Source organism: Scomber japonicus, chromosome 5, assembly GCF_027409825.1.
Source record: "Scomber japonicus isolate fScoJap1 chromosome 5, fScoJap1.pri, whole genome shotgun sequence".
NCBI lineage: Eukaryota > Metazoa > Chordata > Actinopteri > Scombriformes > Scombridae > Scomber > Scomber japonicus.
This window is the reverse complement of record NC_070582.1, coordinates 24,066,103-24,078,297: the sequence shown is the minus strand read 5'-3', so window position 1 is coordinate 24,078,297 and position 12,195 is coordinate 24,066,103. Positions and strand designations below refer to the sequence as shown.

The window sequence follows — 12,195 nt, the reverse complement described above, 5'->3', positions numbered from 1 at the left end:
CTGCGAGCACCTGGCTGCTTCGGATACGTAACCATAACAAAGTCAGGGAGACCGACAAAATAAAGAGCAGCCATAAGATCGATCAAGCAGCTGGGCCGCGCTGAGTTTCCAAATATCCAGAAATGATGCTCATGATGACAACTATAAATATCAATATGAGTTAAAACACTGCACTGGGCTGGCAGTGAATGAGTGATGTTTAAAGAAGCGGTGTGTGGTGTTACTGGGAACAGGCTGGATGCAGTGCCAGGCCTGGAACATGTTAAGGGTTTTGGCTCCAGCAGAGCTGTGGATCCAGCACCACTGGAACATCTCGTCATCTCCAGATGACAAGTGCATACCGATTCGGAAAAACAATTCCAAACCCATGAGGAAAACTTGAAAAAAGTCGGAGCTTGACAAAGGAATTTTTATTTCACAAATAAAATAATGGGCCCCTTTTTCACATTTCACATAAGCCTGCATAAGGCCTTATTGTGCCATATGGTTTATTTCTATTACAGTAGTGGTTTTTGTTGGCTGCAAATAAAGAAAACTGATGTTTTTTTTTCTTTTGGTCTCTTTGAGCTCAACATATTCTATCATTAACAACCACCACAGTCACAGTCACTCACTGTTGCTGGCTAGCCATTCGTTGAGGTCTATCTCTCTGGGCAGCACCACCAGCTCCTTGAGGTCGAAGTCCACCACACGGATTTTTGTGAACTCCGGCTCCAAGTACTGCTTCTTCTCTTCTGCCGGAGGCTTCTTTCCATTTGGCTTCGTCTTCGACTTCCTGCAACACAGACGAGAGGAGGACAGGTTAAGAAAAGGCACAAGAGTTGAAGAAATCTGTACATTTAGAGTTTATTCAAACACTGCAAAAATACGGGAAGCAATGTGTCTTTTTGTTGGACTGCATTTTAAAGAATTATGCAGACAGGCCTGTAACATGCCACAGTAAAAACATAGTATCCAATCACATTTCTAAATAGTGGCAAATGAAATAAAAAGGGGAGTTAGCGCTGGTTATTTGGTATTAAATTCACTATAAATGGAAAAAGCAGGTGAGCCTTAGCAGACCGAAACTTGCGTAGATACAACAGCCTGAGCTCATACCCACAGATGCATGAAACATACGAACTCTTACAAAATTACAGAAAATTTGCGACAAAACTCAAAACTTCCCACGACTTCTGCAACACTGGATTCACAGCAACCTCGACGGACTAAACAAAGGCTCCTCTGTTGCAGTGCCTAACTGTGACCTCTGACATAACGTTAGGTCTATAGCTTCCACTCAGACAGCCATCCACAGCGCCTTGTACTTCCACTGCTAGTTTTAGCACGGGCATGTCATATCACACTCTTCCTGCACTTCCAGGGCTGTAACCTTTCCTCCCCTCAGGCAGACCTTGCTCCCAGTCTGTATCAGTGGAGGCAGTGCAATTTGGGGTTAAAGGTTGAAAGGGTTGATTCAAATAAACAGGAGCTGAGTTCTCTGGGACAGTCCCTGCAAAATATAGACAAACTTCCTTCTACACGACTGTGAAAGGTAAATCTTCACACTGCTGTCTAAATTTTGAGCAACCCTAACCCCAACTTCTTGATCAATAATCTAAGGACTCTTGTTCCTTTTACCTAACTTTTCCACCAGCTTCCCCACATATTAATTTCACTCCCTGTTGGCTCTGCTGCCATTGTTTGGGTTTGTTTAAGGACAGGGGGGAGTTTCAGTTTGCTCCCTGAATTTATTGCGCTTTTGTTGACCCTCATTTCCGCTGTCTTGCTCTCGCCCCACTATATCTCTAGCTCTCATCCCTCCTCTCCCCACACACCCTCTGTCTAAACACAGCCATCCAAGCCATGTGTTCTTGGCTCTCGCTTTCCACCACCACTTTCCCTTCCCGGTCACGCTGCCAGATCACCCCATTCCCGAAAGACAGCGGGCTCCAGCTCCTGGGCAGGAGGGAGCTGTTCTAAACAGCACTAATGACGAGGGATCGTAAACGCTATTTTCCAGCGGCGGCCTAAAAACCCTTCTCACTTTCACTCGGGGGTGTGCCACAACAGAGTGCAGAACTAACAAGAAAGAGGCAACGACTAGTTGTTTTCTGCAGGAAAATGACAAAACATCGACAATAGAAATAGATTTAGAGAGGAAGGATATATAACAGGGGAGGGCGGAGGGAGGGCAGGGGGAGAGAAAGGAATGAAGAGAGGAGGTAGATTGACGCAGGCCCTGCTGATATCCATGGGAACTCATAAACACTTACAAAACATGACAAGACTGTGGAGCACGAGGCCTCTTGGCCAGAGCGCAGTGTTCAAAACGCACTTTGCAGTTTCAACCCCGGTCTACAGGAAGCGTCACCCTGCTTTCCACCTCAGCAAACACGGGAAGGCAAAACAACGTGTGGATGCATACAGCCCCCCCCCTTTTTATACATGTCCCCATGTCGTCAAATTATTATATATTATATTAATTCTAAATGTCAGGTAGAATCCCTTCCTGTGAAAAGATCGATAAGACCCACATTTGCACTATCACATCCACATCCACACACAGTGCTGCTCAGGTTCTCATGTGTTGGTGAGGTATTCAGATCTTCCCATCAGGCAACACCTAATTTTAAAAAACCAAAGACACCACAGATCACACCACTGGCTAATTATTAATGACCAGCCACTTTCTGTTTCACCTCTTCTCTCGTGTTGCTCTGCATTTTTCCTTCTTCTCTTCTTTTTTTTTGTGGCTGGGGTCACCTGTCGAAACAGCCTATTGTTCAGGGTCAAAAGCCTCAGGCCTCACAGTCCTGTCTTTTCATCTTTTCCTGCCAATTTCCCTTCATCTTTCTGCCCCCTGGTTTCCCACCTAGCTCATTTCATGACCTCTAACTCTTGACTCACATATTTAATTACTATTCTTTCTCTCTTTCCAGTGCCTGTTCTATCATTCCTCCCTTATCTCTTTTCTGCTTCCTTCTCCCCCACAAACCCCCCCCCCCCCCCCCCCAAAAAAAAACCTTCCTGCTCATGAGGGCACAGACAGATTTCATGTGGTCCATGTGGTTTTGTGCTTTGAGCTACATGTTCCATCATGTGAAAGAGCTTTACCCGAGAAAAAGAGCTTCATCCACAGATACCGTCAGTTCTCATAACTTTTCAAAGACTCCGCTAAGCCCCTCAGAAAAGTGTTCGGCTCCTGTAAAAGGTTCAAGTCGGTTCTTTGCCGCCCCCCCCCACCCCTTTTTTCCTTTTGAAAACATTCTGTTTCACTGAGCTATTTCCTGCCTCTCTCCCTCTGTAATTTCATCATTTTCCATACAAACGCCTCCTCCTCTTTTTGAGAACATTTGTGTGGTAAGGGGAGGTGAAATTCTGGAGCCATTAGTTTATTTTAGGATAAAGAAAACTTCCTCTATGCCAGCACTCCTCCCCTCATACGTACATAGTCTGGTCTTCACTACAACACACACACACACACACACACACACACACACACACACACACACACACACACACAGCTTTGTCTGTTCTTGGTGAAGTTCTCTCAAGCAAGACTTTGCCATAAAAGGCAGCAGATGCCTCTTTTGCCTCACCAGATCAGGGCAGGCCAGAAGGCAGGAGTGGAGGGGAATGGAGGCCAGGGCCAGGCGCATGTCTCCAGGCTGGGGGAGGACTGCCACAGCCTGTCTGGCACCAACAGGAACCAATCTATGATGCAGGCTCACGATCCAGAAAAGCTGGTCAGCAGCAACATGAGTCTAAATAAGAGCTGTGAGCAAATCGCGAATGTGAAATTGACGTTGTTTTAACTTGTCAAGCAGGGGACGGGGGTGAGAAGCATGAAGACAGACATGATGTTTATGTGGAATAAAAACAATAAGGAAACTGGGCTGTATAGTCAGGTGACACAGAGGTCAGCGCTTCAGAGCTGTGAAGTGACTGATCCGACAGCTGCTCCACTCCGTCTGTTAGCCGCTCTTCTGCCCCTTTCACTTTTCCCAGCAACCCCCCCCCCCAGCTATCTTCACTCACTACCTTTCCTCCCCTACCCAGCTCACACATATACACATACACCTGTGTCTTCAAGCACACACATCTACACACACACACGCACACACAACCCTGGCTCTAGCCCCCTCTCCCTTTTCAGGGCCGACCCAGCTGGTCACAACAGCTGCGTCACGAGCCTGATCCCACGAGAGACCTCAAGAAAATCCAGAAGAAGCGAGTCCTGTCTGGTCTGAGAGTGTGTGTGTGTGTGTGTGTGTGTGTGTGTGTGTGTGTGTGTCCATTAAGTCCCAGTGCGCACACACATTGTTCAGTCTTGATATAAGTGTGTCAAACATACATTTCTCTGGATTTACACTGGTGCATCAGCTGCTGCATATTAGTGAACTGTACACATGCTGCTGAATACTCAATACAATCAGTTCTAAAATAAACCTGGTGTAAAGAGGACTGGCTCTCTGGCAGGTAGACCGTGAGCCTGCCTCATTACCAGAATCTGGTCCCAATTAATCCTGGAATCACTCGGGGCCACATTACAAAGCTGTGTTGAAGAATTAGCTTAAGTGCCTGCTCTAAAATACTACAATTTGCTGCTAAAGAGCCCCCCCCCCACACTTCTCTTCCTCTGTTTCCCAAACACACAACAATGCCACAAAAGTGGAAAAGTTCAGACCGCACTGACTGTTTTACCAAAACCATCATGGATTCCATCATCTCCAACGCTCATATGACAACTTAGTAACCAAAAGTCCACCTGTTTAACAAAACCCATGTAATGACTTTCCCCTGAAGCCCGCAGTTCCTGCCAAGCACAACTGTTACTTGAATGGATTTTTGGATGGCAGAGGAATCCAACTATTGGCATATGGATGCAGTTAATGCAATGTGTGATGGGTGAACAGCACGTGCAACCATCCAACACTGGCGACAAAGAGGTCTACTATCTTTTCTCTAGCATTTTCTTATAGTGATCCGAGCTGGGTTTTGTTTTGAAGAGGTGCTTCAAGGTGCAAGATATGCTTCTATTGTAAACACCTGGCCCTTCCACAGTACTGTTTACTGTGTATGATAAGGCTATGATGACAGATAACAAACACAACAGATCAGGAAGTTTTCTACCCAGGAATTTGTGTGTGAGACAAATCAACCGGCTCCGACCGACCTCACCTTCAAACAAACACCTGATAACTTTAGAGGAGGAATCAATCGATGGTCAGGAAGTTGCTTTGTGAACTTATTGGACATTCAAGGTTAAAATAAACTGTAATAAAACATCAATAACAACAGGATGTCATTCTTATCTGTGCTGATAAGGACTAGAACTGAGTCAATGAACTCTGCCATTTTGTAAAAAGAGCAGCTTCAGTCAGGAGGATCAGATTTCTTCAAGCCAGGCCTCCTGATCTATTTCAGGATTCAAACTGAATAGACTAAATGGCTCTTTTCCCCGAAAAACCACAGACAGCGGAGAGCAGGCTGTCTGAGCACACCAAGGCTAACCCACAGCAGCCATTAAAGTGCTAAAAGAAGACAAAGTTAAGGACGGACTAAATCAGAGGTTCAACCTTGCGCTGCTTAAATCTACAGAGTAACACTGTCCAAGCTGTTCCTGAACTTTTTGTGCAGGTTTTAAAAACACTCAGTTTTAGTTCTGGGGTGAAGAGATAAGAAAGAAACACAAACAAAGACAGCACAGCTGCCACCACTTAATCAGCAGCATCACCGGGGGCGTCAGCAGCACTGTAAATCAGTAAATGAGAATTGTAGCCAGGGTGCAGGCCTAAACATGCACACACACACACACACACACACACACACACACACACACACACACACACACTCTGCTCTAATTCAACTACTGACCCTCTCTCAGCAAAGCTCTGGCTACCTCCTCTTCCCCTTGTCATCCTGTGCTAAATCCCATTCAGCAGCTCTTAGGCCTGCAGAGTATGTAAGGACCCCCTACCTTCACCATAATGGAGCCTCATCAACATCACAACAAACATGTGTGATACGAAGGGGGGGCTCACTGTGAGATAAGACTGGGCCTCTGGTTAAGCACTTGGCAAATGTAATCTTGTTGGAAGAAGGTTAGCTCAGACATTGTTTTGGCACGATGGGAAGCGACTGATGAGGATATTACTGAAGGGTTGAAGGAGATTTTTCTACACTCGGATCAATCCAATTAGTTCATGTGAATGGTTACTGAATCTAGCAATAAAAACTAAAAAGGTTGGGTGTATGTTTAAGAAGCCAATATGAGTAAGAAGTAGACTTTTGTGAAAAGCAGCCAATATTACGCAACATAACATCTCAGGGGTCTGGTCTACTGACAGCCAGTGTCTGTGCCAGTCTAGCAGTCATACCTGCTTCTAAGCCAAGGGCAGTCAAGCATTCACTGGAAGAGGAAACAGGTTTAAATTGGAGCTATAAACAGGTTTAGAACACCCCCCACCCACTCATAAAACCCACAACTATGCATCCTTGTTAAGGTTTTTTTCTTCAATTTTTCCTCAAGACGTTACATTTGCGAAAAACCCCCCTTGTGTCCTTCCTCACACAACTAAATTAAAAGGTGTGCTTTCCTGGTAAGCAGCAGACTTCTTGTAAGGCAGTTTTGTGCTCCAATTAAAAGGTGCAGCAGAACGTGTCTCTGCCTGTCACTGGTCTTACAACAGACATAACATACTGTACAATAACACTCTCAGCTGCGTTCTTTGCAATCTGTTGACGAAATCTTAAGATGGTGGATGTTATTCTCCACACTATCAATCCTCACATCTTCACACACAGCGATGGGCTGTGAGGCATGTACCCCCCGGGGGCTGCTGCTTGAAAAGACACCTGTCCCCACATTTGAAAAGGTAAGTTGAAACTGCACCAAAGCATTAACAGGACAGTCTGTCCCCTGGAGGAACACACTCATAATGAGTGCATGTCTTCCTCACATGACACACACACATGCATGCACACACACACACACACACACACACACACACACACACACACACACAGGGTAAACACACATACATACGTAAACTCAGTGGATGTTTGCCTTATCAACATCCACTGTGACATGTTTTTTTTCCTCCTTCTGTTCTTGAAATGCATTGATTCTCCACGCAGAGTAATCATGACTGGGACTGATGTTTAAGTGGCTTTGCATGACACACAAACACACTGTTTACACACTTTCAAAGTGGGTCATACATTCTTTAAGTCTTACAACTGTCGGTACATATTATGGCCTCTAATATACCATTTACACATAAAATATGGGTAAAATGTTTTACATACAGATGAAAAAAACCAAACATTTTGGACAGCAAGATAATAACAGACAGACTGTCAACTGCATGTCCAGTATACTGATTTCCTCCAATTTTCTGTTTACAGTGCAGATGATGTGCTCTGAGATAAAATTCAATTAGGATTGAAGGGGCTGCTAATACTCAGTCTTCACCATCGTTTGCTCATTTATCTCTTTCTGTTACACCCCCCCCCCCCTCCCCTTTAAACCTTTAAAACATTTTATCTCTCTGATTTAAAAATATCTCTTCGCGTTGTCTACATTAAAACGTTAACGGGCGTCTTCAATAATTTATGAGCCTAGATGAGGAGACAGTGTCACATTTCTCTTGCTCTTGTTGAGTCTTGCTGGTGAGAGCTACAGGAGGAGAAACCAGGTTTTCAGACTCACAGTCTCACATCACCGGAACCAGAGGGCCACAATACTCGTATAATTACTGCTAAGAAAAGATGACCCTCTCTCATGTCAAGGTATGAATGAACACTAAAAAACACACCACATAACATACTGACCTCTCCATTTCATTTCAAATACACATAAAACGAGCTGTAATCTCTGTTAATGGCACTGGTCGCGTGTGTAATATTGTAATAAAACTGTTATAGATTAGATACGACGCCGCGTGATTACTTCCAACTAATAATATAACGTAACGTCGACACGTTTTTTGATAACGGAGAAGAAAACAGCTACATGCGACGAAAGAGCAAAAGTAAAGATTATTTACTCGGACTGTAAACTCTCTCGGCTCTATATATAACTTCAAAAATGTATTAAAAAAAACTTTTACAGAACAAACTCGACTAGCAGGTAACAATTTGACTAAACCCTGAGGTTTACCTTAGTACTTTGCCGACTGCTTGAAGCACCATTTTGCAACTTAGTCCGTTTTTGGAGTTTCTCTGCGAGTGCATGTCCGTCTTATCTCCAGGGAAAGAGCAATAATCTCCGACCATAGTTTTAAAACCTGAAGATATGTTGTCAGAATATCTCCCCGTCCGATTAATACAGATGTGATCTGTCTGCTTCAGTTCAGAGGTTGAATCTATCTGAGCCTCAAGTCTCACTGTACTGCAAAAAAAGAAAAAAGAAAAAACTTTGTCAAGACTTTACAAGAGCCCCGCCTCCTCTGATGAATCTCGTCCAATCAGAGGAGGGGAGATGCTTCGGGAGGCGGACCGTAGTGACGTCAAAGTCTGCCCATGTGGACGTGGTCCGTAAATTGCCTTGAAGTGTAGTTACAATGTAGCAACAGGTGGTCAGCTAGTAAATGAGGACTACAATCAAATAAAGAAGGTGTTGCTACAGTTTGTTTACTGTGATACAACAAGTCTACAGACCTGTACAATGACAACACAGCACAAATACACCGGACACTGAGTAATATCTAGTAATACATTACTCATGATTTATCACCATCACTTTACATCAATGCACTGCAATGTGGATTTGACTTAAGAGGGCTGCCTTCAAAGAGGAGACGTATACTGATCAAACAGATTAACTTTCTCAGTTTCTCTTTATTCAACCTCTACATACTCTAAAGTATTATGTGCATTATAAATAAACTGAAAGTAAAAAATCTGAAATACAGTAGAAAGCTTTTGAAAAAACTAGTAAATTGACCTTGAATCAAGATTAGATGTTTAGTCAAACTACATTTAATTTCTTTTTTTTTTCTCTAATGCATGAACTGAGGTTTAATGTGTGTGTGGTGTCTGCACGTCACTCCTTGTAATGGGAAAACTGGTGCCAGGTTAAACAGTGTACATGCTGGGACTGTGGGACAACATTCCTCCTGTTGATTCTGAACTTCACCTGAAGTTTAAGTGTGACAGGCTGGCAGCAGTCAGACATGTTCAAACACGTCAAGGCCGAGGAACCAGCGAGGGAATCAAACAAAGCCTGTTTGAGAGCCAAAGGCAAATTCGTAAAAAAACATTCAGAGCTTTCTATGCATGTATGTGAGACAAGGCTTTACCCTCAGGAATTGCTTGGTGTAATAAATTTAGGAGTTTCACATTATGTACATGATTTGAAGCACGTGTACAATGTAAATTCTCATTAAATTGTCAACAGAAAGCTGAGACAACAACTCTTCAGTACAAACTGAGCAGGGGGAAATGAATACTGAACATTGAGAGTCGTGAGAACATTACAACTCGTGTTACGGGACTATTATTCCCTCACTCTTGTTCCCTGTAATTATTGCCTCTCAACAAATGTCCTCTCTCATTCCCTCCTTTAGTCCTCTCTTCACACATTTTCTCCTCCCTGTCTTGGTTTGTTTTTTACTCAACTCTCCTTCTCATTGTCGCCCCTTCTCTTCAACAAATCTGTTTTCCCTCTCTGTCTCCTCTGACAAAACTTGTGGGCCATGGCGCAGCTGCAGAAGTAAGAAAAAACTGGACCAGCTGGCTGCTGTAGCATGGACACACACACACACACACGCACGCACACGCACACGCACACGCACACACACACACACACACACACACACACACACACACACACACACACACACACACACACACACACACACAAAGACACACTAATCTATGGGGATCGCTGGAGCTATGTGCACCTCTTGTATGTGGGTGGGTGCAAGTAGTCCAGAACAGGGAGATAAAAGAGATAGTAAGAGTCTATGCTTATATGTGTATGTATGCGAGTGTGGCATTTGGGTGTCCAAAAGTGTGTGTAGTGTCGGTAGACATGCCCATGGAGCATGCTTACTGTGGACTGTTGGACCCTCTGAGGCACTGTTTGTTTATGTTTAAAAGCCCCTATGTGATCCAATGAAACTATCTGAAAGAATCAAAGGGACAGAGGGTCTGACAGGCGCCTCTCTGCACCCTCATCCTGCATGACTGACTGACTGGCTTCCTGCTTACTGTACTGGGGGTATATGCTTCTCCCAGCACAGAGAACACTGGGCTGGGGTTAAAGGGGTGGAGCTGGGTGATCCAGGGGCCCCTGTGAGTGGCTCCTGCTGTGGTAGCAGTGGTGAGGAGCAGGGGAGAGGGGAGTGAGACCAGAACAGGGCACTGACTTTTACCCTGGCGCTAAATATAGCCTCAGCCTGCCTGGCCAGGCCCATAAAGAATACAGAGAACAGTGCAGCAAAGAGAGGGAGGGGGTGTGTGTGTGTGTGCTATGTCTCTCTTTGTGTGTGTGTGTGTGTGTGTGCGCCTACAAATGTGTAAGCGACTTCATCAGGGACTGTGTAAGCAGGTGTGAGATCATGCTGGGGAGGGGATACAAAGACCTGTAACCAGGTGTTTGGGTGGTTTGTAGTGGGGGGCTGGGGGTTGCTGTGTTTAGTATCCAAAGTCTACTTTTTAAACCAAATTTATACTACAGAGCATAAAAACCCATGAAAACTGACTTTGAATGTGTGGTTGGCTGTGTGGTCTTATTTAAGTATTCTCATATCAAATCATTCCTCATTTAACTCAATATTTTGCCATTTTTAGACAAACATAGCTTTTGTACAGCTGCTTATGTTTAGACAAAATTTTACTTTTGAGATCATTTTGGTGTCTGTGGTATCAACAGTAACACATTTGAAATTATACCCTTCCCTTAATATAGTATACTATATCATAATACTGTATAGTAACAATTATGTGATAACTACAATGTAATATTGTTTTTATTGGACACATCCAATACTCAGGCGCTACTTGTGACCACCCAATGGAAGGTAGTTTGCTGCTGTAATGGAAATCCCGTGCTCAGGGAACTTTCCATTAATTTACTTCTAACTATTGGATCCGTGAGGTCACCGAAAATAGAAGGCATCCATTCAGGATCACTGGGGCTTGGCCAGGGCCTCTGTGTTCACTGCTGAGTTAGTCTGGACAAAGTGCTTTAATGAATCAGGCATGAAGAGCAGGTGGCTTTTGACTTGAAGCAGCATTTTCATTTGATTAAAATGGCAATATGTAGTAACACCTGTACTTGGTGAGAGCAGGTGGAGGCAGACATGGTGCCACTATGCAAACCGGACCCCTCAGTGAGGTTTAGTGCAACGTCTGACGTGGATGGAAAAGGCCACATTCCATCGTCTGGCAGACAGAGGTTTGATCTTTCTTCTTTGCTGACGTCATTATCACCTTCCTTTCCGCTGAGCAGACAAGACATGGCGTCACTCATATGCCACCTGCTCTAACTAAACCAGATGTTGCTTGGAAGCATGGATTATTGGCACGGACGTGTACCCAACCTTTCACAGGCAGCCGTAAATAGAAAAGTATGTGTGCTGTAATAAATGACTGACAGACAGATACAAGTTATAACAGCCAACATTTGATTACATAGCGTACTCATTTATTTTTTCGGTGAGACATACTTGGAATTTCTATGAAAGGGTTACATAAGAGTTTTGATAGAATTATGTATCATTTTAATTATAAATAAAGAAAAGGGAAACAACATCTGTGATTTATGTGGAAAGACAGATTAGATTTCCACACAATGTTCACGTCTAGAGACTGCACCACTTGTAGTCTGCCTTTTATCAGCAGTAACAAGCTGCTTTAAGTACGCAAACCTCATCAAAAGACAACCACCCAAGAGACACGGACAGCAGAGGAAGCCTCGGATTTAATTAAAATAGACATTGCTCATTTAAAAAAAAAAAAAAATAGGGGAGGAGAAAAATAAAGGCGGTTTATGGAAACACTGTGACGTCACAGACCTCATGACACATGAATGTGTTGAGCTTTAATCTGATAGTGAAGAAATGACATCAACAACAATAACTGATTGGTGCAACTGATAAGGACAACAAAGGCAATGATGGGGGAAAAATGTAAGTGATTCAAATCATAATAGCACTGACGTCATAAAACCAGCTGGGAGTTGGTCATGTTGAAAGATATGTG

At 43.8% G+C, this 12,195-nt stretch overlaps 1 protein-coding gene across 2 annotated transcripts in view; it reads right to left on the bottom strand.

The window, feature by feature from the left end:
- The window catches only part of mob2a (MOB kinase activator 2a), a 59,014-nt gene that overhangs the window by 7,342 nt on the left and 39,477 nt on the right, over positions 1-12,195 (bottom strand). For both annotated transcript variants that reach the window (XM_053319768.1, XM_053319767.1), the window contains exon 2: positions 615-775. In XM_053319768.1, the coding sequence (XP_053175743.1) occupies positions 615-775 (161 nt within the window). The remainder of the gene's footprint in view (positions 1-614; positions 776-12,195) is intronic.